We start from the raw sequence: 27,037 nt of genomic DNA on the forward strand, positions 1-27,037 counted from the left end.
AGCCTGACACGGGGCTCAAACCCACGAACTGTGTGATCATGACCTGAGATGAAGTTGGACACTCAACTAACTGAGCCACCCAGGTGCCCCTAATTTCTTTATTTAGAAATTGATGAACTATATTGATGAACAAATTAGCAATTTCTCCTCTTTATGGAAAAGCTTACATCATTGCCTGTAAATTTGCTTTGATCTTAGTTAATTGCACAAATCACAATTAAGCAGTGACCATTCTGTGGTCAGCTGAAATATTAGTTTTGTCTACCTGCCCAAAGGTGGCCTGCCACATATTGTCTAAACCTTCCATCCCTGCTAGCGTGCTGATAGGTTGGTGCCTCCCCGTAGCCTTAGAGTAGAGAAGAAATGGTGGAGATTCTTTGAGATGGTGAAAGAGATTGCAAGTACAAAATAAGTGGAAACACTGATTTTCCAAGAAGAGAGGAATTAAAGCCAGGTGCAATGATGAGAGCTAATATGGTGTGTTGGATGCTACTGTGGCTTTTTGGCAATTCTTTTTAATGAAATACAGTAAAACCTTGGTTTGTGAGCATAATGTCGTCCAGAAACATGCTTGTAATCCAAAGCACTTGTATATCAAAGCAAGTCTCCCCGAAAGAAATAATGGAAACTCAGATGATTTATTCCACAACCCAAAAATATTCATATAAAAATGATTACAATACTGTAACATAATACAAAATTATAAAGAAAGTACAAAATATAAAGAAAAATAAGCAAATTAGCCTGCATTTACCTCTGAAAACCTTCATGGCTGGTGTGAGGGAAACAAGAGAGAGGAGGGTTATTGTGTAGGACGACTTTCACTATCACTAACGGAATCACTGCCGTCTATTGGCTCAAGGGAATCTTTTTCTTTTCATGCAACTTTAACAAGGGACCTATCCAGTGACACTTGGTTTTGCCTCCTTTGGAGGATTTCGGGGAACTGTGACATTGCATGGTCATTCAACAGATTCATCCCTCGCACTGCTACAGACTTGTTCAGGTGGTGCTTTTCCACAAAATTTTGCGCTGTTTCACACATTTTACACATCTCCCTAATCTTATTTGAAGCGAGCAATTCCTCCACCTTTGTCTCCTCCTCCTCTGCAAACAAGATGCAGACATAGACTTCTTATAACATCTTGCAATTTCGGCAACCTGCATACGTCATTTGTACTTCTCAGTGATTTCCTTCTTACCTTCCACTGCGATCATCTCCTTATAACTGCCTTTCTTTTTAACCTTTTTCTGCACGGAGGCCATTGTGTATGCTAGCACAGATGTTGACCACAATCCAGTATTCATAAACTCTTGTCATAAACTGTATTTAATGTAACTGACAATAAGGCAGCAGAAGAAAGGGTCTGTATCCGCAGGCCACCTGACCTAGAATGAAGCAAAGCATTCCTAAGCTGATTCTTGTATGGAAAAGAAAAGGACTGTCCATAGGTGCTTTGAAGTGACAAAAAATTCACTAGTGCCAGTTGTGGGCAGCTTCCAACGTTCTGAAAAATCACTGATTCCTGCCAAACACCATAGCCTGAGACCGAGCGTCCGAGCATGGGAGATGATCACCCACAATCCTACAGTGTGTATTGTGAGAGACGAACCACTGGCTCAGTTGTGACCATGTCATATTCGGCATCATGTATTACTCGTATTGCAAGACATTGGCTCATATGTCAAGTTAAAATTTATTAGAAATGTTTGCTCATCTTGCGGATCACTCACAGAGCAAGTTATGATCCAAGGTTTTACTGTACTGATGTTTATGCTGCTTTGGTATTTGAACACCCACCCCCCAACATACACAGATGTTCTGTTTTTATTTAAAAGACCAATTGCTAAAAAAAAAAAATATAAGTAAAATAGAATTTAGTTTTACTGGAAAGTAGAAGTATCTTGAATTAATTTGTATTAAATTTCCTCCCAATTCCTTAACGTATGACTTTAGAAAAGAAAACTAAATATCTTGATGTAAGTTTGTTGACAAACTTACAACAAATTCGGTGGAGAGGGTTAGACATTGCTCTTTTTTTTTTTTTTTTTTTTTTTGGCCAAAGGATAATGTTTGTGATGGTGGTTCTTGTTTATGCCAGTGCTTACAGATGCAAGAAAATGTTAGTAGCCCTACACCATATAGTTCCTTCTAATACTTCTTTCCTTCTTCTACTAGATCCTATTCGTATTTGAAAACATCAAATAGCCCCGTGTAAAGTTCTGCTCAGTTAGTCCCCTTTCATTGAAACAGATAATTTTCTCTATAGGTTCTCATGGCACTTGTTGGTTTCAGAATGTAGTCATCCTGACTTGTTTGCTGTGGAAGAAAGTGATCCAGCCTCCTACCTACTGTCCACCTTCCATCATTTCCGAGTTAGTAAAATAGCCTCCTTTCCACACCCAGGATTTGACGGTAGGTGGCAAATGAGAAAACCGAACCCAGAGATATTAAATGATTTGCCCTGAATTTTACAGCTAAGTATGAAAACCGGAACTAGAACCCAGCTCTACTGACTTCTCATTCAATGTTCTTTGTTCGCTGAACTGATTTTTTCAAGATTTGTGGCACCTTAACTGGCTTTTCTTCTTCTTCTTCTTTTTTATTAAGGATTTTAGTCAGACTAATATAAATCACTAAAGCAAAAATAAATACTTCCCTCTTACCCCAATATCTTATTACATTCAGGAGTCAAACTGTAAACAGCAACCTTTTCGGAGTCAATTGTCCCTCCTTTGGATATCAGCTAATGTTTAATTTAGCCTACACATATTTATGTGTTTTTAATATACAGAAAGGATACCTTATCTTTGGTACCTTATCTTGCCAGAATGAAGCCCAAAGGACCATGAAATCGATATGAAATAGTCCTTTGTTTGGAAAAAAAGGAAACTGAAAATACTCGGGACATTAAAAATACACAGAATATTTTGATATCCTCCAAGAAAGAGAGTTAGAAGAGTAATTCCACTGGGGCTCTGCAGTTAGCTACTCTCTCAGAGCTCCTGGATCTGAGCTCCCCACTCCAAGTCTCTTGAGAGCAGAGGCATACTTATATGAATCAGATATTTCAATCCTCAACCCTACACTTCCTAGAACTTCCTGACCTCATACCTGCCAAGTCACCAGAAAAGACTCAATGATTCACAACTAACTTTTCAGGAGATGGAAGGTACTGAGTCAATAAAAAGAATTGGAAATGTACCATTGTTTTTTTAAATATTGCTAATTTGTTTGCCTTTTCAAAATAATTGAACAGAGAGGACTCAATTTGGTGGAAAACCAGAAATTGTTGCCATAAAAAAAGGTAAGGTATTTTCCTAACTGGAAAATGATAATTATTATGACATTTAAGTGAACGAAACTTCTTACATTTTCCATTAAGTTTTGTCTGGCAAGTTTTGTAAATTTTTATGTGGTGGCCTATAAAAAATGTTTTTGTGAAATTCTAGAATTATTCCAAGCATAATTCAATAAATGTAAGGTACATCTATGTTTCAATAATGTTAAAATGCTTTCTCCTCTTTAATATTATATTTTAATAAGCAAATCCTGTTGTATACTACTTAATTCACTGCTACTACTTAATTCACTACATATTTCACTTTTGGTATTTTTCTCTTGCCAGCAGCATTTACTTAAGGTATTCAGTTGCTCTTTGCTCCTCAAAATTATTCACTCATTTCAGATACAAAGAGTGTCCGAACTAAAAATGCAGTTTCTCTATTGTCTGGAATTGTTCTTCTAGAATTCGTTGGGCATACAAATAACATAGGTATCTTGCTAAGATGTACATTTTGGGATGGCTTAAGATATTTCATTTCCCAAAATATTCCCAGGAGATGATGATGTGGCCGGTCTGGGGACCATATTTTGATTGGTGAGTCCTAGTAGGAGAAACTATAAGCAGACAAAGCTGTAGAAAAGACCTAGATTATAATGTTGTTTTTCAGCATTTAGTGGCAATATCTACCTCAGGGCCTTAGTTATAGGGGGAATGTGGCTTTCAAGTAATTTAGAAACATTAAGGCACCCAAAATTTTAATTGTCACCTAGGTTTCATTTAGAATACTGTTTATTTGGGGATAAACAACATTTACTGTTTTCCTAATGTTTTAAACTTTCCCAAACCAGAGGTTTCTAACACCATGAGAGGAGATGCTTATTAACCAGGTTACATCATGTGTTGGGATTAATTTCTTTGCATTTAATCCAACAAGCTGTTACTGCACAGTCCCCAAACACACAGCTCTGTATTGAGTATTGCAAGAGAAGGAAGGTTAACAGAATGGGTTGAAAAATTTTTACAGTCAGGGTGAAGTCATTTTAAAAAAAAACAGTTGTGTCACTTGTTGGGAGCACTGGGTGTGGTATGTAAGGGATGAATCACTGAATTGTACTCTTGAAACCAATATTCACTGTTAGCTAACTAGAAATTATATTTTAAAAACTTAAAAGAAAAAAGAACTTTGCTGAAAAAGGAAACAAAAGTATTTGAACTCGAAGTCAGCTATGAGAAGAGGAATTGGAACACTTATCTCTATGATCTTTGGCCACCCCAACGGTCTGGAATTTCAGGAGATTAACTCCAACTGGGAGAATCAAAAATAGGTTCCTGGAAGCAAATGATATTTTTGTAGAGCCTTGAAGTGCTCAGAGATGAAGGGATGGGCAATCAGGAAATGGGGTTGGCCAAGCCACGGAGTGGGCCTTTGTAGGGCAACATGGAGACAACTGTGGGCAAAAGTGACTGTGCTATTGCAGACTGAAGGGGGGGCAGGTGACAGACAGATGCTGAAAGCGTCAATTTATGGCATGCAGGATTATGCCAAGGTATGTTGTCTCCGACTTTTTCCCTTGTATCCACTGAAAAATGTATACGTGATCTTGATAGAAGGTGTATTTAGATCAATTCCTCTTGGGCTGTCTACTTCTGACACATTTTCTGATGCATAGTTTTAGTAAAACTTCTGTTCTGCTGGTTTTCAAACATGCCATCATTTATAGCTAATTATAAGAAAGATGTTTTCCTTTGCTCTTAGTTTTCACTCTTCTTTCTGCCCCCGCTCTCTGAAATGAAAGGTGCTCTGTCTGTTCTCCAGGTAATGTTTCCTGATCCCAGCTGCCTTTGAGAAGACAACATTTTCAAGATGTCATCTCTGCCTGTTGCCAGCTGCTACGTGGCGTTATAAGGCTTACTTAAGAACCATGAGCCACTTGGGGTCAACCAGTCATTTACACGCTAGGTACCATTTTTTACTTTTTGATGTCATGATGTGTAAACTACTAGAGATAGTTGTAAAGTCGATTTATAGAAAAAATAATCTTTTTCTTCTGTTTGTTTTGTTTTCAGTGTTACATTTGAATATAGCCTACTTATTATCATCCCTGAAACGTCTTCCAAAGAGTCTTTGTGATTGTAGTCTTTAAATATTCATTGTAGTCTATGTTAGATATTAAAGAATTAACCGGAAAAGATCCAATATCATGAATTCATAAATTGCAAACCTTGGCTTATTTTTTTCTGTTACACTATGTACACTATTTACGCCCTGCTCTCTTGATTTAACAAGTTTAATAGAAAATTAACACAAATCTGCTCTTCGGGTGGAATTTGGTTTTAGGCCCAGAATGATTTTGGAGCTTTAAAAACGGAATTTATATCTGAGACTTTGCAGTTTGGGATCAATTTCTTGGAAGATTATATGAAAATTGACGTTATTTTCTAACTTGTGGCAAGAGAAATGAAATAGTCATTTTTAGTGTCAGTTCTAGGCCTTCCAATTGGTGCTCATTTTGATAAGAGACTGTCTTAACTGGCACACCATGAGCAGGCATTCAGAAGAGCCTATGGTTTGAGAGGCTAGTTTGAAATTTTACGTGGTTCTCTCAAGCAGTTAGGTGATCAGCTGAAATACTTTAGACTTCAGCCTTAAATTCCAGGGCGATCAGAATTCAAAGGAGAAAAAGAAAGCACATTATTTATGATCATCATCCACATTTGTGTGCAAATAAGACAGAAACTTTAAAATCTCCTTCTTATTACACTTAATGTGACTCAGAGTATTACAGAACAATAATACTGACTCATATCTTCCTTTGCTGATCCTTTATACCTGACATTTTTTCAACAATTAAAAATGAGTAAAACCTTAATTGGGATTAATTTATGTATATGTACACAGACATATATACATAGGAGGCGATAGCAATTTTAAGTTCTTTACCAAATAGTTAGGTTCCAGAAGAGAATGTGTTTTCTAGCAATGGTGACAGTTATGTACTTATGTTAGTTGGTGCTTTGTTAATAGCATATGCAAATGTATGTCTCCTTCTATTAGAACCATGGATTATAAATGCCCATTTTCTACTACATCTTATATGATATTCATATTTTAAGGCTATGAAAATTAGATTCTGAACCTAAATTTTGTGTTGGACCACTTTTTCCTCCTACTAAAATCATGTGTTCACATGAAGATTTTCTTCAAGAAGCTTTAACTCCATGTTATAATCTTGCACAGAAAATCTGACATCCTGCACATGTATGTGACTGGAGATATGCCAACCGTGTTATCAGTCAGTGCTTGGAACTGAAAACTAAGGGGAAAAAAGAAAAAAAAAACACCTAATGTAATGTAACTAATGTAAATTATATAAAAGTATTAATATTTTAACGTTTTAACTTACAAAAATGGCAATTTCATAGAGGCGTGTGGTTCAACATAATAGATTACATGGAAGTACAAAATAAAGAAAACTTGGCGGAGATGCCATAATTCTTATGCAGAAAATCAAGGAGGAAGGTAAAAATAAAACGCTAATGGTCTTAAATATCTTCACAGCCAACTCTCCCATTTTATAAAAGAGGGAACTGAGGCTCAGGGACACTGAAAAGTTGTCCAGAGTAATATGGTTGATAAGTGCTACAGCCAATCATCAAACAAGGTTGACCTGATTTCAAAGTCATCTTGTGGGATGTAAGATAGCCAGGAAGCTGGAAAATGCACAAAATCACATGATATGTCTTTGTAAACATTCCATTTGAGGTCTCTACTTCTGAAAGTGTGTGTGCAGTTTCCCTTATATAAATAGTAATGTGCATAGAGGAAAATTTGATCTCATGTTAAAACACCTCCTAGAATCCTCTCAATCCTTAAAGAAATGGAGCAGTTATTTATATACAGCCCTCATATGATGTTGTTTCAATGTCACGGCTGTCGTCATTAAGGTCATATGGGCAACTGAGGTGTGACAGGGAGTTTCTTGGGCAACACTACACTTTAAGCGTTCATGTCTTCATGGACTTACATACTGTATAAGGTCAATGGTGAGTCTGTGCTTTCCAGATCGTATTTAATTTATGAAAGTCTGTGAGTTTCGGCAGGAAGAAAATCTTCAACTCCCCTCAGTGGTAGGTAAGGTTCTAAACATTGTAAAAGGGGCTGAAAAGGGCCAGTATAACCTCATTTTAACGTGTTCATGAAACACCAATGGAGTTTTATGCCACCATCACCACCACCTCGTAGGTGCATTTAACTAAAAAACTCAGCAGCTTTTTTTTTTTTCTTTTACTGACATCTTTGTATTTATCTGAACTTACTATCTTTAATCCTCTTATCACTAGCCTAAGGGATCAATAAAGTATGTCTACAGCAATCCCTCCTGTCTGCCTGTCTAAACGTTGTCTAAATAATGAGGGATTATTTTACAACACCATCAGAAGCAATTGAATCCTGGAAGGTATGTTCACAAACTGTGCTCCGGGTCTAGTCCATTCCTTTACAGCAAAGTTTCAAGTACATTGAAGCAACTGCTTTAATTGGAACAATGCAGATATTTTTTAAAACAGACATAATTTGCCATTTATTTTTACTTTTATTTGTTCAAAAATATGTACCTAGTGTCTGCCACAAGCACTAACCAAGGTGCTGAGAATCCAGGGGTGAATGAGATCCGATAGGTTCCTTGCCTCAAGGTAGTATATTAAAAAATTGTGTCTGATAAGATTTAGCTGTTACTTAGAGTTGATTATAAAGGCAAGAAAAGACAAGATGCGAGCTGATGTATATTTTAACACAGATAATACATTCAACAACTGTTTATCGACTGCTATCACTTATATGCTAAAATGGGGCCCAGGTTAGATGCTCACAACATTTCCTTGGTGAAAACCAAAGAAGAAAGAGAGGCAATGAGGAGTGGAGGAGCGTCTACAGTGGAGAGAAACAAATCCGTGATCTTGGTCAGATGTGCCTCAGGACTGAAAGTACTATTCAATGAATTCCTGCATTGAGCCACATCCTTTATTCTATGTTTTCCTTTCATCTTGTTTCTCTGTTTTTCCACTTTCTATTTTTTTTAGGAGAAGATAATTTAAAACCAAGGACCTTTCGGGTACCAATCATTCACAGATTTTCAGAGCCTCTGAAAGGCCATCGATTCTAGCACACCTCCTTTTCCCGGGAGCTCACAGCTAGTGAGAGGTAACGCTCACAGTAGAAGAAGAACCCCTAATCCAAGGATATTTTGCCCCCTCTCCTTTGGAAGTAAGTACGTCCCTAACCCGGAGCAAACAGGAGAGCCACATGGAGCAGTCAGCTCAAAAAGGATCCCCCTAAGACTTTCTGAAGAGAAACCTTCCTGAGACTTGGGAAAAGATGCTTCTCCAACTACATTGAACAGGTTTTTCTGTCATGACCAGGTTCTTTTACTTTTCCCTGTCAATCAGGAAAGAGAGACAGAATCAGAAGGAATGAAAGGAACTTCTGACACTTTGAGACCAGAGACCAGTAAGGGACCTTTCGTGCTGCTCTTCCTTAGGGTTCTAAAGGCAAAACTAAGTTGAGTCTGCCTAAGTAGATGAACTTGCCAAATGTACACTATGGTTGAATCTCTGTGGCTTGGAAGAATCTGACGTAGGGCAAGAGTGTCTCTTGTGTCTGACTCAGACAAGATTGGACTTGTCTTTCTGTAGCTCACTAAGTAGATTTGATGCTTTGTGAGACGCACGGTGTCTAGCTTCTCCAGAACGAGCCAGTGGTTTTTCATGGTGGCGTCCCAAAGTAAAGAGCAGGGAGGTGCAATAACTTACTGAGAGGTTAGACTTACGCAATTTGTCCATCATCTCTTATTCAGCCCACTGTGACCAACAGCAGTTACATGAGATTTGACTCACCCAAGTCTGTGAATATGAAATTTGTGATACTTCTGAGTCACTCGGGGATGGCATATATGTCCAGTAGTTAGAATTTCAGATGAATGACAACACAAACACTCCAGAAATACAGGGGAGGGGAACAAAGAAGGAAGGGCAGAAGAGAAGGACAGAGGAGAGGAGAGGAAGGGAGTAGAGAGTAGAGAAACTTTGAAGCGTTAGTCCAGGTGTATAGTTTGACCCATAGGTACGTGGTTTTCCTTGTATTTCAACAGCTATGTGCCATTTATAACTCTTACAACATCTGCAGACTCTTTAAAACGAAGAGTTTAAATTATTGAAAGAATACCTAAAGAAAAACACCGCGATTTCACTTAGCTTTTGTGTATTAAGTATTTTTATGATGAGAGATGTTAACTTGTTGTAGTGCAAAGGAGTTTCTAGAAAAGTGGTTGCTCAAGGTAAAAGTTGACCATAAATTCTTTTTTCTTAAACAGCTTTATTGAGAGGTATATTGATAGACAAAGAACTGCACAATTTGATTAGTTTGGACATCATACACCTGTGATACCATCACCATGGTCAAGGTAAGGGACATACCCGACAAGTTCTGGCCCTTTCTTTTTAGTTTTAGTTGTGTGCGTGTGTGTGCATGTGAGTGTGTGTGTGTGTGTGTGTGTGTGTGTGTTAAGAACACTTACATGAGATTTACCCTCTTAACATATTTTGAAGTACACAATACCATATTATTAACTATAGGCACTCTGATGTACAACAGACCTCTAGAATGTATTCATGTAGCATAACTAAAACTTTGTATCCATTGAACAATAACTCCCCACCCCCCCCATACTGGTAACCACTATTGTCTTCTCTGCTTCATGGGTTTGACTATTACAGATCCCTATACAAGTGGAATAAACTCTTAAGAAGCTCTCAATACCTTAAAAAGAACAGAGCAATCAATAGATAAACCCAGGTCGAATGAACAAATGGATGAGTGGAATAGAATAAAATAGAACAGGAAAGAATAAGTAGTTGAAACTTTTCCTGCCCTAATGCAGCAAATAACTCAGAGCGCAACCACAATTGGCATAATTTTAAATATTTAAATAAATGGAAATTGAAATGAATTCATAACAGATGTCTTTTTTTATGCAATTAATGCTTTTTTTTATGCACTTAGGAGCTGAAGTTTCCTGGAATCATTTTTAAGAGGAGAGGAAACACAGACTCATCTTCCTAGAAAAGGGACTTTTAAGTGATAAAGCACTATGGATCCAATTTATATTCCTGAAGACTTATCTCGTTGTCCAAAATTTGGGAATAAATCTTGTCCTCCCGTAAACCGCTCTTTGCATGTCCGAGTGATAATGTATTCAATTATGACTGCAGCCATGTTTATCACTATCTTTGGAAACTTGGTTATAATGATTTCCATATCACATTTCAAACAGCTTCACTCTCCCACAAACTTTCTGATCCTCTCCATGGCAACCACCGACTTCCTTCTGGGTTTTGTCATCATGCCATACAGCATGGTGCGATCAGTGGAGAGCTGCTGGTATTTTGGGGATGGCTTTTGTAAATTCCATGCAAGCTTTGACATGATGCTTAGCCTAACCTCCATTTTCCACCTCTGTTCCATTGCTATTGATCGATTTTATGCCGTGTGCTACCCTTTACACTATGCGACCACCATGACCACCTCCATGATAAAGCGACTGTTAGCATTTTGCTGGTCGGCACCTGCTCTTTTTTCATTCAGTTTAGTTCTGTCCGAGGCCAACGTTGCCGGCATGCAGAGCTACGAGATTCTTGTTGCTTGTTTCCATTTCTGTGCACTTACGTTCAACAAATTTTGGGGGACAATATTGTTCACTACATGTTTCTTTACTCCTGGCTCCATCATGGTTGGTATTTATGGCAAAATCTTTCTTGTTTCCAAACGACATGCTCAAGTTATCAGCAACATGCCTGAAAACACAAAGGTGGAAGTGAAAAAAAACTTATCTAAGAAAAAAGACAGGAAAGCAGCTAAGACCCTGGGAATAGTAATGGGGGTGTTTTTAGCATGCTGGCTGCCTTGCTTTCTTGCTGTCTTGATAGACCCATACTTAGACTATTCCACTCCCATAATAGTACTTGACCTTTTAGTGTGGCTTGGGTACTTCAACTCTACTTGCAACCCCCTCATTCATGGGTTTTTTTACCCGTGGTTTCGGAAAGCTCTTAAGTACATATTGTCAGGCAAAATATTTAGCTCTCACTCAGGAACTGCAAACCTATTTCCTGAGGCACATTAATTAAAAAAAAAGCTATTACAAAAGTGAAGAGAGTATTGAAAATGAGACTTATCATTTTGGCCTCATGCCTCGCATTAATGATACTATTAAATTTCAGTAATCCAGATAAGTGTCTCCTAACGTGCGCAACAGTTACCTTCAGTATCTTTGACCCATCAGGCATCAGCCGTGTATTAACTGTGAACTCTATCTAATCAACACTCCCATCTGACTGGGGGAAAATACACAAAAGGAGTATAAGACATTTCAGAATAGGTTGGCCTCTACTTACACACATGAGACAATTATAAACCCATAAAAGAATCAATGTAAGAATAAAGAAAATAAAGTGCTAATGGTTTTGGTTGCTGACTCCACTCTAGGAATTCAGAAAATAGATTATTGAGGCCTGCGGACCCATGGAGAAAGTGTGACATAAGGTTGGTCTATACTACCTACTAGCAGTCAGTCTCCTTTATTGTTTGGTTTGGGAGAATTATTAACCATCATTATATGAATTATTCAGTCATTTCCTGACACCCCGAAGCTTACTACAAAGAGCTGCCCATTGGAGAAGCAGTTGATTACAAATCATCATATGCAATTTGAGCTTTTATCCTTATGATTTCTCACTCCGTGGTTTATATTTGAAATGACTTCCTGTTTCTTTGTCCCCACCTTCTTCCTCTGCATGCTGTGTCTACACCACTTGCCAGCAATCACAAAGCCTCTCCCTGTACTCGTTTAAATCATTTTCTCTGTAAGTTGCCCTGCCATCCTGCCAAATACATTTCATCCACACCACAATGCCTATGATTTAAGTCAGATCATGAATGTTTGGTGAGAATCCTTCCAGTGATTCTTCTGTGAAACATTAAGAAAAAACAGAAACTTCCTTTTATCTGATAGATTGGAAAACACATGCGTACGTGTAACAACCATGTGCACATCCTGTCCTACGTTGGATTAAGTTGTGGGATGGAAAAGAGGAGGAGCAGAAGGAGGGCAGATTGCTCCTGAATCCAAGTTCAGCTTTAGGTCAGACTTTGAATAGGCAAATTTAATTCTGGCTTTTTCCCGACTCTCTTCTAAGCCCTTCTCTCCCCACCCTGACATCCATGTTCTAGGTCCAGCTATGGACAATCATTGGGCTCCACTTGTGCCTTGAAGGACAACATGATTCCATAAGGATGATTCCTCTTCACCATGATTACAGTTTTCATTTCCTGTACTTGTTGGTAGAAAAGCAAAGGGGTGTAATAAATGCATAATTGAAGTACTTTCAAATCTGCCAAAATATTTACTAATGCAGTGCAACTGCTCGTCTTGAGACGAGAGGGAGGGAGATTGGGTATGAGTAGCACTGCCTGGCTCCTTCTTCCTGAGAGTCCCAAAAGACTGTGGACACCACCCAAGTATACCTCTTCCCTCACAGTTGATGACCAGGGGGCCTGGGTGGCTCAGTCAGTAAAGCATATGTCTCCTGATCTCGGGATCCTGAGTTTGAGCCCCATATTGAGTGTAAAGATTACTTTAAAAAAATTATCACAGATGAAGACCTTACAACTGACTTGCTGACTGTAGATAGAAATCTATTCTAAATATAAATGGAATAATCTATTGGAATGGATTCAGCTAGGCAATGCATGTAATAGCTCTAAGGCTATAGGAAAACTGTCTCTATTCATTGATATAGATATTGAGTCCTCAATAAAGGATATAAATACTCATCATATGCCTTCCCTCCCATCTGTGTTAACTAGCGTCCTTGCCTCAGGTTTCACAGCTTTCTGATCTACTCTACACAGTTTTCTGAAGTTAACAACTTTCTTCTTAAATATCTTCCATTGTTTCTATGCTAGATTCCCTCTATTTACACTAGTGGGGAGCACAGATTAAGATTAGGATTAAGGGGGTCCCTTGCTGTGGGGTGTCCAATGGCATTCTACCAATGAGAAGCACCGCAGGAGATCGAAGGATGGACAGAAGTTGAAATCAGGGTAACGCAGATAATCTCTCTGTCACATTGCCCTGGAGTTGGCTGACTTCATACAGGAAAGGACATGTGGAGTCCCTCTCCATACAACTATTCTCTCAAGTTCCCATAGCTACTCCCTTTCCCTGTCACTTAGGGCCCCACAGGGTGGTGACTCTATGTTATTGCTGCCCCTGGATACTAGGCTGTTTCTTGCTGGTTTTCTTAATGCTGCCCACATCATTGTAAATAGTCCCTTTATTAAACTCTTCTCAATCACCCAGGTTGATTGTGCCATCTGTTTCCTGCTAGACACATGGTGAGTGTAGCTTTCATTGCTCTAAGACAAAGTTTTGAAATTCTTCTCAAAAACATCAAGTCTGTCCAAACCCAACTTGGCCTTTCTTTGTGTTTTCACATTTAGTCACTTCTCTGAAGGGATTGTTGGTGTCCAATAAATCGTTCTTTGGTTAGTCCTACCTGGGGGCAACTTGCCTTTCTCCTCTACCTGACAAACTTTTTATTTTTAGGATCAGTCATCAATGTAAGATTTATGGTGTCCTTTTTGTGTATAGAAAAGATTATTTGAGGTAATTTTGGCTTCTAAAATTAATCTTTCACTTACAAAATAATAATATTGAAAAACGTAGCTCTTCCTTAAAAATCTTATTTAACTTATAAGTTTTATTTAATGGTAACATATAAACTATAATTTATAAACAGAATATAGTTACTCTATTTCCACAGTTAGTAACTTCTAACATCTTTAAGGGGCAAATACAGCTATCTAATTGAATTATCTTAATATTTTACTTGTATTTATCAAAATGTTCAACTTCTCTTTTTTGTAGTTTTTAATTTTTTAAATTTTTTAAATTTTATTTAATTTTATTTCAAGTAGTCTCCACGCCCAACATGGAGCTTAAACTCATGACCCCAAGATTAAGAGTTCCATGCTCTACCAACTGCATTAGCCAAGAGCAACCCTTAATTTCCCTCTTGAAAATTTGTCAGACTAATGCATAAAACTTTTCCTAGTACTTAGAAACTCTTGTAGACTTAATGACTTACAAATATGGTAATTTTAAGATTCTTTTGTTTTATTTTATTATTTTTTTTATTTTAAAGAGAAAGAGAGAGCATGAGCAGGGGAAGGGGCAGAGGGAAAGAGAGTGAGAGCATCCCAAGCAGGTTCCACGCTCAGTATGAAGCCTGACACAAGGCTCGATCTCATGACCTGGGATCATGACCTGAGTTAAAATCAAGAGTCAGATGTTCAATTGACTGAGCCACCCGAGTGATCCGGTAATTTAAGATTCTTAGCAATTATAATACCATTTATAGACTTACCAAACTTTTCTTGGGCCTTTCAACTTAAAAATCATGGCTAAATTAATTATTTAATAACAGATTTTATACAACAGAATAAGAGGCTTCTGCACAGCAAAGGAAAACAATCAACAAAACTAAAAGACAACCTACTGAATGGGAGATTATACTCGCAAATGACCTATCCTATAAAAGGTTAGTATCACAAATGTTTAAAGAACTTACACGACTCAACAGCCAAAAACAAATAATCAAATTAAAAAATAGGCAGAAGACATGAACAGACATTGTTCCAAAGAAGACATCCAGATGGACAACAGACACACGACTAGATGCTCAACATCGCTCATCATCCGGGAAATGCAAATCAAAACCACAGTGAGATATACCTCACACCTTTTAGAATGGCTAAAATCAAAAAAAGAAAAAAAAAAAAAAAACAGAAGAAAGAACAAATGTTGGCAAGGATGTAGAGAAAAAAGAACCCTCTTGCACTGTTGGTGGGAATGTAAACCGGTGCAGGCAGTCTGGAAAACAGTATGGCTTTTCCTCAAAAAGTTAAAAGCAGAAGTACTCTATGATCCAGTAATCTTACTACTGGGTATTTACTCAAAAAATACAAAGCCACTAATTCAAAGGGATACGCATCCCTGTTTATTGCAGCATTATTTATAATTGCCAAATTATGGAAGCGGCCCAAGTGTCCATGAATGGATAAAGAAGAGGTGGAATATACATGTATATCAATATTAGTCAGCCATTAAAAGGAATGAAATCTTTTTAATTTGCAACAACATGGATGGAGCGACAGAGTATAATGCTAAGCAAAATAATTCAGTCAGAGAAATACAAAAGCTATATGATTTCACTCATATAAAGAATTTAAGAGACAAAACAAACACAAACAAGAAGAGAAAGAGAGAGACAAACCAAGAAACAGACTGTTAACAATAGAGAACAAACTGGTGATTACCAGAGAGGAGGTAGGTGGTGAGGGGATGGGTGAAATAGGTGATGGGGATTAAAGAGTTCACTTATCACGATGAGCACTGAGTAATGTATGGAATTGTTGAATCCCTGTATTATCTACCTGAGACAAATATAACACTATATTTTGACTACACTGAATTAATATTTAAAAACTTAATAAAAAAATCCCTAAAGAAGTAGGAAAATATTCCATACTAATGGATTTAAATTCTCAATATGGATTGAAGATGACAATGCTCCCTGTCGATGTATAGGTTAAATGCGATCCCAATCAAAAGCCCATCAAGGTGTGTGTGTGTGTGTGTGTGTGTGTGTGTGTGTGTGTAAGTTGAAGGGCTGATTCTAAAATGTTCATGTGGAAATGCATAAGATATAGAAAACAATCTTGAAGAAGAACAAAGAGGACCTTCCACTACCAAATATCGATTACTACTACAAAGCTATAGTAAGTAAGACAGTGTTATAATGGTGAAAGGATAGAACGGAATAGAAAGCCCAGAACCAGTTCCATATATATTTGGTTACCTGACATAAGATCAAGGCACCGCTGCATTTATATATACTGTGATTCCATTTATAAAAATAGCAAGAACAGGAGGGGCGTCTGGCTGGTTCAGTCAGAGGAGCATATGACTCTTGATCTTGGGGTATTGAGTTCAAACCCCATTCGGTGTAGTGATTACTAAATAAATAAATAAAGACACTTTTAAACAAAATGCAAGAACAGGAAAAACTAATTTTTGATGAAAAAAGTCAGAATAGTGGTTACCCATACAGGAAGAGGTGACTAGAAAGGGGCACAAGAGAACCATCTACATACAGGAAATATTCTAGGTCTCTCCTGGATTATGGCTATACAGGTCTATATGTATTCAAAATCTCATAAGCTGTATGCTTGATATTTGTGCATTTACTGGGTTTGTGTTGTACTACAATAAAAAGTTTTAAGAATATAGAAAGGAAAAAAATAAAAACACTTTTTAAGTGGGAATCACAAAGCTATGGTGATAAATGCCCTAACATACTAAATTCTTTTAAACGTTACAAATACTGAAAATGACACATATACAAATATTACTTTGAAACTGGATGTAAACTATATTAATACTACAAATTTGAATTACAGATCCTTCACAAGCATGAATATAAGGGTTTTTATATGCAAAATTGTAATTAATAAATTTAAATGATATAAATAAAGTAAATATAAATGATAAAAAATAAATAAATAATACATTTAAATGATATAAAGAAAAACTTTAAAAAAATCTTTTGAGGGGGCCTGGATGGCTCAGTCGGTTGAGCGTCCGACTTTGACTCAGGTCATGATCTCACAGTTTATGAGTTGGGGCCCCATGTCAGGCTCTGTGCTGACAGCTCAGAGCCCGGAACCTGCTTCAGATTCTGTGTCTCCCTGTCTCTCTGCCCCTTCCCTGCTTGCACTCTGTATCTCTCTCTCTCAAAAATAAATGAACATTAAAATTTTTTTTAAATCTTTTGAAAAAATTTTAAAGAGACTGTGTGCATATTAAAAAATGCAAAAGGAAGAAAGAATTGTGCACTAAAAAATAAATTTCCCTCTAGTCTGTCCTTTTGGCTTACAGACTGCTTTTTCAGAGGCAATTACTTTCCTGTGTATCTTTCTAGAAATACACAGGCACATCCACAATCATATATGTACACATTGTTCTCACGTACTTTTTTTGAAGATGGCAAAATACTATACATGCTGTTCTGCAACTTGATTGTTTCAGTTAGTAATATTAGGGATTCATTCTCTATCAGGAAACAGTTTTTCTTAATTTTTCAAAAGCTCTAAAAAATATTCCATTATTTGGAAGTATCATAATGTATATAACTGGATTTCTACTGTTTCTGATTTCTGTGGTAACAAATCATGCTGCAATAAATATCCATGTGAGCACATATCTATTTATTGAGTATATCAGCAAACACCTTAGTTGTTTGCTTTTTGATGTTTATTTTACTGCATTTCCACGATTGCATTATATCACTTCTCCCTTTGTGATTCAATACAGTGCTTAGTTATCAATGTCTACCCAGAGGGATACAGAACAGAACATAGTGATAAGCTAGAACTAAACCCTGTCCTCTGGAAATTTGAATCTTAGTGAGGGAAAAGAAAACAGGGCAGATGAACACATATTTTGCAAAGTTTTTCAAGAATAATATACCTGACCTGAACCATGTGAATCTTGTGTTTAATTTAGATCTATTAGTTATTTAGTGTATGAAGGAAATCCTTCTGAAAATTCAAGCGTGCAATTTATAGGTACCTGTTGGTCTGGTTTGTCTTTTCCTTCCTTACTTCCATTCTTTTTTCTTTTTTACTTTATTCTTTGATCTTTATTTTAGTCTCTATAACTTGATTCTTATTTCTTTTATTTTACTTACTTTATTCTTATTTATACTTTATCCTATATTACTTTATTCAACTTGAGGGATAAGCCACTGAGAGTGGGCTGCTGGTAAATTAATGCCAAGGAAAGAAAAGAGAAAAGATCTTCTTAAGGTCAAAAGGATGCAATTGTTTTTCCTTTTGCAAATTAAGCTCTTTTAGTAATAATTAAGTCCTGGGGCTCCAAAAGTCCCTGTGCCCCAGGAGAGCTGGGATGATGGATCGGACAGCTCAGAATCTGACTGTAGCAGCTAAGTGTGTGCTTTATGCTTCATCATCTCAGAAGCTCACTGAGGAGTAATCTTCATGCTAAATAATTTTGCTTAGTCAAACACCATTGAAGCATTCGAGCCTTGGTTTGAGCCTGGACAAACTGTTGTTGTTATTGTTCTTTTAATGTTTATTTATTTATTTTGAGAGAGAGAGAGAGAGCAATCAGGGGAGGACAGAGAGAGAGGAAAGAGAGAAAGACAGAGAATCTCACGCAGGCTCTGCATTGTCCGTGCAGAGCCTGAAGCCAGGCTCAATCTCACGAACTGTAAGATCATGACCTGAGCCGAAATCAAGAGTTGGGCGCTTCACCGACTGAGCCACCTAGGCGCCCCTCACCTGGACAAACTCTTAAAGCCACCAATAGGTCATAAGTCCTTCACTAGCTCTTAAAACAACTTCACGGTTGATTTCTCTCTGTTAAAACAGCAATGTACCTTTCTACTTTCCTGAATGGACCCTGCCCGATAGAATGAAAATTTATAAAAATATGCCATGAAGTTATTAGTTCTATATCTAGGAAGACATTTGGAAAGAGAAGTTTTATAAACCCAGATGAGCATTGAAGGAAAACCCAACATCTTCTAACTGTCCCCATTCACCAAGGGTTTTGATTTTATAAAGAAAAATCCCCAGAGGATGGAATAAAGTGAGTTTTTGCTAGTTCTAAATATGAATAATTTGATTCAATGTTTTCTAAATACCGAAACTCTGATGCTCTCTAAAGCATTGAGTATTTAGATATAACAGTTTTATGTCCCTGATGGGTGATAAAATTATCCATGTAAACGACCTGAAGCTTAGTGTTTAGGACTATGGTGCCCTAATAGAAGCACCTTCCCCCAGGGATCATGAAAATACTCACATGGTGAAAGAAGTTTTCGCTTTTCATTTGGTTGGTTTGAAGCAATGGTTCTTATTGCTTTTTGCATGGTTAGGATCCTCATTTGGAAAATTATGGACTTCTTGCAGTATGAATATCACTGACCCGTGCATGGTAGCCTAAGGAAAAAATACTGATAGGAAAAGATAGGATTCTACAGGCAGAGAGAGAGGGAAAGGATAGGACCTGAGGTCCCTGGGTGGGGAAAAACACATTTTTTGGAGCAATGCTGGCAAGTCTGACCACAGCGAACCCCTTCAGGCTTAAGGGTCCTCTTAAGAATGCAACAGACCCCACCTACTCCCCCTCAGGTTTCCCTCAGGAATTTGAGCAAAGATAAGTAGAACTCAAAATAAGTAGACCATAAAACGTATGACTCACAAGGAATGGCATGGCCATAGACCATCCCTCAGACAATGGAAATGAGCCAATCAGGAATGGACAACCCAGCACCTAATTACCAAGCCAATAAGCATAGAACCTGAGAAGAAATATGGGGGAAGGGAAGCAGGGGGCGACCAGAACCTTACAAGGACTCTTGCCTATAGTCGTCAGGCATTCACTTTCCAAAGTCCCCTCTCTTTAAACAGAGCTATGAAAGCTCTCTTTACGAAACTATTCTTCCTTACTGATCTCATACTCTAATAAGCTTTCGCCTGCGGCTCATTTTGTGCCCCCCTCTTCATTCTTTGAAGAGACTAGACAAGGAATCCCCGGTACTGAGGTAAGAAATCCTGCAACAGTATAAATGAATCAACTTTTCACCAGGGATTAAAGAACTCAGTGCTTCAAAACACCTGTCATTTGGCAATAAATGGAGTAAGCACTTTTTTAGATTTTAACCAAATTCTCTCCTTTCTCACTCTTTCTTCTTTGCTTCCTTATCCCCGCCCCCCCCCTTCCTCCCTTCTTTTCACTTTTTCTCATTTGTCTCCACTTTGGCCTTGTGCTAGCCTATTCCATGCTGTTCCTCTGAAGCCAAAGGGACAGTAGGACACTGATTTGCCCTCCCAGAGCCAATTCTCTGGTGCCCTGCTGTAATGGCTTTGCCGGCAGCACATGGAAGATTGTTAAAGGACACGCCTGTCAAAAGCAGGACTGAAGGAGGTAATGCAGCCTCAGGAGGCATATTTTGGGTGTACACGCTGATGACAGGATAGCCTGCCAGGGCTCCACCTATAAGAACTTGAGCCTAAGTGCCTTTTGTGGTCGGGTGTCAGCAGAGAGGAGAGCCGCGAGACACAATGAGCAGTTGTGTGGTAAGAAACCTTGGCACAACAGATATTTCATCTCACAGTGACTTTAGCTCCAAATTACCTAATTAGCCAGACAAGGTCTGGTAAACAAGAGGAGAATATATTAAAAGAAGAAAAAGATCAGATACATTCATCCTTTTTCTGATTTATGTTGAAAGGAATCAAATTTAAAACACTGGTCTAAAAAATAAAGCCAGATGACTTTTGTTTTTTTTTTTTTTTAATCACCGAAATTCTAAACAGGCCATGATAGGAAAACCCACAGCAGTTCTTTCTGGAATTTGATTCACAAGCAAGCTCCCTTACCTAGGAAACTATTGCGTAAGTGATGTACGTCAAGGTAAGATAAAATCATTTTTCCCCACAGAAATAGTCTCAGAAGTAAAGCAGCTGAACTATGTCACAAGCAAGAGAAGAAAAATCAGACCTGAGTAAGCAGGTTTGATATGTCCTTTCCTAAAATTTCCACTGTATTTGTAATACATTATTGAGCTAGATGAATGTTTTCCTTCTTATTTTGGAGAAATAAATATATATTAGTAGAATTTTAGGTATTTAATGCTTGGGGAAAATTATTACGTGAGTCCTTTTTCATTTTTTCTTTGCAATTCTGAGGGACTTTTGTGTTTTTGAAATCATTATTTCAGTCCTTGTTTGTTTCCTTATTATGTTATCTTTTCCCTTAAATAATTAAATTTCAACTAAAAGACAATGCAATGCTTGCTCCTCTCCAGAGTTGTTTGCAAATGTTTCTTTTTACTTCTTAGGAAAAAAAACTAACAATTTTCTATGCTTGCATTGGGTGATTGTTTACAGTGCTGTCATGCATTTGGCCCCCGGAAATGTAACTGGTAAAAAGAAAAAGAAGCGTAATAATAATATCCTAGGTTGAAAGTGAGATGTCTTAGTGGGCTTAACTTTATTTAATCTTATTAAAAATTACTGTATATCTTTTGGAAGTGAGTCTTTAACCTAAAGGAATCTAGTCTGTTATGTTCTTTTTTTTTTTTTTTATGTTTATTTTTGAGACAGAGAGAAACAGAGCATGAACAGGAGAGAGTCAGAGAGAGAGGGAGACACAGAATCGGAAGCAGGCTCCAGGCTCTGAGCTGTCAGCACAGAGCCCTATGTGGGGCTCGAACTCACGGACCCTGAGATCATGACCTGAGCCGAAGTCGGAGGCCTAACCAACTGAGCCACCCAGGCGCCCCTGTTATGTTCTTAAATAACAAACAAAAGCTGGGCTGCACTTGATTTCATGACAATTTCTTTGTTTAACAAAGCAGTAGACCAGCAGTCATATTTGCATTTGCTTACTTGCTTTTGTAATTTGGGACCAAGAGTTTATGATAGGGGCTTAAAGCACTATTACCTTTGACATTACCTTCACAATTCACACGCGTAATGACTTTATAAGTAAATAAGTTTAAACACTTCCCTAATATAGGTAACCATGCATCAGAAACATGAGATAATGCTATTAAGTTTGGGCAGCTGTTTCATACCCTGCTTCCTCCCACAAAAAAATAAATAAATAAGATGAAATAAATGATATTCACTTTACACACCTAGGAGGTTAAGTTGTATCAATTCTTTCAGGCATTAAATTTTCAAAAATGAAACTTCAAACTCCAAAACTTATACCATAAACGATTGAAGAGTGTCTATTTTGTATGAGAATGCTGTCTGTCTATGGATATGCAGTGAAATGCTTAAGAAATTTTTTGGTACCTGTCAGCTATCTTTAAGGATGATTTTTTAAAGAATTAAAGAAAAAAATTAAATTCACAAAAATAAGATGAAAGGCAGAATAAAGTTAATTTGTTAAAGAAGTTAATTGAGCATTTAAGATTTCATTATTCCATTATTTAAGATTTCATGGCTAAAAGTGATAAGTAACCAAATAATTTGTGCTGTATGTTCCAAAATTGATAAGCTACAGTTTAAAAAGGATTTGAATAAGTCTTTGTCCTTCTTACCTGTGTTTGGTTTCTCAAGTTCAAATCCATTGCACAATATTTGATTGACAAAATTAAAACATACCTAAAGAAAAATGTTAATTTGAGAAATTAACTTATTATATCCAGATCAAATAAAATGTGCCATGATGTTAAAATTTCAAATAATACACATTGGAAAAAAAATGGCTGAGCTATTGTAGCAAATACTGTAAATATTATTTTCAAAGGTAATTGTATTCTCATTTAGTGTTTTCCAAGTAAATTTCATGAGGACATGATTGTGAGTTTGTTTTTACGATGGACCAGTGAGTTTTCATTTCTTCTCAGGCCAAAGTCCACTCTACCCACCTGGCCTTAGAGCTCAGTAATGCTTGTCTTTGGTCATCAGAATTACACAGCCAGTCCGGGCACTGGAAAAACAAATCCAACCTCTGCCATACTCTGGGTGAGTCAGTCTCATTATTTTCACACTTTTAAAGGCAACAGCATAAATTATGTAACGTGACAGTTTAAACAGTGAGCACGCCCATGTGTCAAATTTGTTCCCAATATAAGTCTTGCAATCTGGGGACCAGGAGACCTCAACTTAAATTTGAATTCATGGATGGAGTTGCTAAATGAAAGGAGGTAACACACGAGATTTACAGAATTTATCATATCAGTATCCCCCTGCCCTTTTTGGAGACTATTCATGTATAATTTTGTAGACTTTAGCACATTTTTAGTTGACCACCAATTGCTCTAAAAATCTAAAAACTTATTCTTAACATTGGAAAGAAAAATATTCCCTTAACTGAATAGTATGTATTAATCAACAGGATCCAAAGCATTTGCAAATACCCACAAGAGAAGTTAAGGGGGGGGGGGGAAGCACAATCTTTAGATTGTAATTATTTTTGAAGCTAAACATTAAAGTTCCATAAGTCCTAGTAATTCTTGACAGGTTTTATCCATCAAATTGGTTAATATAAGTGGGATAGAGAAAATTCTTGATCTGCCTATAGATTTGGAATCCTAAGTAAGGGTTACATATTAGTGCCCAGAACATGGGCATTTACCTGGGTTACTTAGGTGGTTTTAACTGGGTTACTTAGACATTGGATATTCATTCAGTTGTCTTTAGTCCCTTCCTACTTAAGGGATAGTCCTTAGACTAACAGCACTGGCATCTTCTGAGAGCCAGACTCTTAACCTCCACCCCAGAAACAGAATCTGTATTTTAGAAAGACCCCTGGGTGATTTGTATGTACATTAAAGTTTGGAAAGCAGTGTTCTTGGTCGGTAGGGAGTTCAGTTTAGGATTGGAAATGCAGCTACCTGGGCCTTTCTGAAAATTTGCCCACCAGGGATTTTTATTGTTTTTCTTCTTTCTCTCACAGAAAGGAGAGGAGCACAGTAATTTTGCAAAAGATTAATAGTACCCACAGGACAAAGACGATGAATTCACCTGAACTTTGGAATCCTCCGGAAGTCCAATTTTGCTTTGATTTGGTCAACAATTCATGCCCTAGAAATGTGAGGTCTGTGCTGAGTGTGTGTGCCATGTATGTTGTCATGACTGGTGCTATAGTGATGACCATGTTGGGCAACCTGGTTGTGATCATTTCCATCGCTCACTTCAAGCAGCTCCAGTCCCCAACCAACTTCCTGATTCTCTCCATGGCCACAACTGACTTTTTGTTGAGCTGTGTGGTCATGCCCTTCAGTATGGTCAGGTCCATTGAGTCTTGCTGGTATTTTGGAGACCTCTTTTGCAAAGTCCACAGCTGCTGTGACATCATGCTCTGCACAACCTCTATTTTTCACCTCTGCTTCATCTCAGTGGATCGCTACTATGCTGTTTGTGACCCTTTGCATTATGTCACCAAAATTACCATCCCTGTAATAGAGGTCTTTCTACTCATCAGTTGGTCTATTCCAATTTTTTTTGCCTTTGGCCTGGTATTCTCAGAATTAAACATAGTTGGTGCAGAAGACTTTGTTGCAGCCACTGACTGCACAGGTTTGTGTGTATTGATATTCAACAAGCTCTGGGGGGTGTTGGCTTCCTTTATAGCCTGCTTCCTACCTGGGACTGTAATGGTGGGGATTTACATACACATTTTCAGCGTAGCCAGGAAGCATACTAAGCAAATTGACATGGCTCCTACCAGGAAACACGTTGGGTCAGAAAGCAAAATGAAAGTATCATCCAAAAGAGAAAGCAAGGCCACCAAGACTTTAAGCATAGTCATGGGAGTGTTTGTATTGTGCTGGCTGCCCTTTTTCATCTTGACAATCACAGACCCTTTCATTAATTTCACAACTCCTGAAGATTTGTACAATGTCTTCCTCTGGCTGGGTTATTTCAACTCCACTTTCAATCCCATCATATATGGCATGTTTTATCCCTGGTTTCGCAAGGCATTGCGGATGATTGTCACGGGAACCATCTTCCACCCTGACTCTTCTACCCTAAGCCTATATCCTGCAGATACTTAGGCAATACTCTCCATTCTGTAAGATTCTTTCCTGGTAAGGAATCTTGTTGGATGCTCCTCCTCAAAGGTAAGGCCATAAACTTACTGGATAAGCATATTCTTCCAGTTGGTGTTATGGACATCTATCTAAGTAGGAGCAATCGATCTAGTGTTCTAGGTTTACCAGAGCTACCAAAGTGGTTAATTTCTGGAGTTCTGGGGAAGGCATCTCCAATAAAAAACTCTGTCCCATGGCTTGCTGATTCCTGAATTCACAAAATTAGAGATTTAGAATTTCACTCCTTTGACTTAAATCAAATGGAGATCTTATTTTTTCTTATGAACATCAGAAGAGGAGACAGAGTTGGTCTTCACACTTATTGACAGCCAGAGTTTATCTAAATCTTTCATGAGACTATTGTTCTATCTTAGGGGAGCCAGGGAGAGAGCTTGAGAACATTGGGAGTCTGGATTATTTAGCATGTGATTGACTTGGAAGGGGAGAAGGAAGCAGACAGTTGTAGCTAGTTTCAATTTTTTTGGTTCTGACTTAAACCTCTTCTAAAAGCATTGATGTGAATTTTGTAATATTTTGGTAAAATTGGACTGTCTTACTGAATGAGAAGAATGAATAAATAAGAGTTTAGGAATGTATTCTTTCTCCCTCTCAATATGTAATTATATATGCTGTATATATTTACAGCCTGTGTATATACACATAGGTGGTATTTCCATGTCTTTGGGTGTCTGTGTGTACATACTAATTATTCACGAAGGTTGAGTTTCATTCACAACTGAAGTTCTTTCCCTACCCCATAGTTTTAAGATAATACTTAATGCTGCACATGTCTCTTCATGTCTTTTTTTTTTTTTTTGTCTTGCTCTTGCTTCTCCTACCCCATAAACTTATTTTGTCCTTTACAACCTTCTTTTCATCCTTCATACCATCCCTCTGTCTCTCTAATCTGGTGGTTCTCAATCAGGGACAGTTTTGCCCTTTGTGGCCATTCAGTGTCTGGAGATGTTTTTGGTTTTTACAACCAGGGAGGGATGCTACTGACACCTAGAGGGTAGAGGTAAGGAACACTGCTAAAGAGTCTACAATGCACAGAATATCCCCCACACTAAAGGATTATCTGGCCTAAGACTTCAATAGTTTCATGGTTAAGAAATCCTGCTTTAACCTTAGTTAACCTCACAGCTTCAATATTCATGTCTATATATCTTTCTCTCAAGTATATTTATTTGCAGCCTATCATTTCTTCCAAACTCAAGCCCTTCATTTCTTACTACCAATAGACTGCCATTTTGAATGTTCTACCAAGATCGCAAACTCAATGTAACCAGCATCTTCCTTCTATGCACACCCACCACCCCAAACCCATTTCTCTGACTCCTGCTTTGTGCCAGAGTTGAGTATGCACCGGTGTGTTGGTTCCTCATTAGATTGTAAGCTTCTTCTGTGGGACACTATGTCTTTATATTTTCCATTTTGTATCCCACAGTGCCTGGGATGGTTCCTTTCCCATTAAAATCTCTGAACATGTTCACTGGATAACTAAAACATATAAACTTTGAAGAACATGGGAGTTACTCAAATCCACCAAGATAAACAACTACAAAGCAAAGAATTCTAGGCAAGAAGGGACTCCTTCTCTTGGGAAAGAAGACGGAAGAAAAAGCCTATTTGTAAAGTAGAAATTGAACTGAATTTAATTCCTGTTTTCTTTGGTCACATGTGCACGATATTGTACTGGGGAACTGGGGGACAGAGCCAGAAAAGGCACATAGTGGAAAAGGACTTACTGACTCAGAAACATTTGCAACACTCAAAATGAAGCTTTCATGCTCATATAGTGAGATTCCCGAGAATAGAAGTCAGATCTTCCCTTCCTTTCCTAATGCCTCAGTGGCGGAAGTATTTTACTGAAAGTTTTGGTTATGTAGAAATATTGTTGAGGGGCGCCTGGGTGGCGCAGTCGGTTAAGCGTCCGACTTCAGCCAGGTCACGATCTCGCGGTCCGTGAGTTCGAGCCCCGCGTCAGGCTCTGG

At 37.8% G+C, this 27,037-nt stretch overlaps 2 protein-coding genes across 5 annotated transcripts; both read left to right on the forward strand.

Moving 5' to 3' along the window:
• The first annotated feature begins 10,362 nt into the window (after positions 1-10,362).
• On the forward strand, positions 10,363-11,464 carry LOC121013147 (trace amine-associated receptor 3). Its single transcript, XM_040448641.1, has one exon. The coding sequence runs from the start codon at positions 10,433-10,435 to the stop codon at positions 11,462-11,464; it is 1,032 nt and encodes a 343-aa protein (XP_040304575.1). The 5' UTR covers positions 10,363-10,432.
• Positions 11,465-20,523: 9,059 nt separating this feature from the next.
• LOC121013455 (trace amine-associated receptor 4) lies at positions 20,524-25,607 on the forward strand. Of its 4 annotated transcripts, none has more exons than XM_040449176.1 (3): positions 20,524-20,568; positions 22,854-22,971; positions 23,906-25,607. In XM_040449176.1, the coding sequence occupies exon 3, from the start codon at positions 23,964-23,966 to the stop codon at positions 25,005-25,007; it is 1,044 nt and encodes a 347-aa protein (XP_040305110.1). In that variant the 5' UTR covers positions 20,524-20,568; positions 22,854-22,971; positions 23,906-23,963; the 3' UTR covers positions 25,008-25,607. The 4 variants fall into 4 exon arrangements, with proteins under 4 accessions (XP_040305110.1, XP_040305109.1, XP_040305107.1 ...); XM_040449175.1 differs by lacking the exon at positions 20,524-20,568 and adding an exon at positions 20,618-20,886; XM_040449173.1 differs by lacking the exon at positions 20,524-20,568 and adding an exon at positions 20,622-20,905.
• Positions 25,608-27,037: the final 1,430 nt, after the last annotated feature.

This window comes from Herpailurus yagouaroundi, unplaced genomic scaffold, assembly GCF_014898765.1.
Source record: "Herpailurus yagouaroundi ecotype Mexico unplaced genomic scaffold, PumYag 198, whole genome shotgun sequence".
Taxonomy (NCBI): domain Eukaryota; kingdom Metazoa; phylum Chordata; class Mammalia; order Carnivora; family Felidae; genus Herpailurus; species Herpailurus yagouaroundi.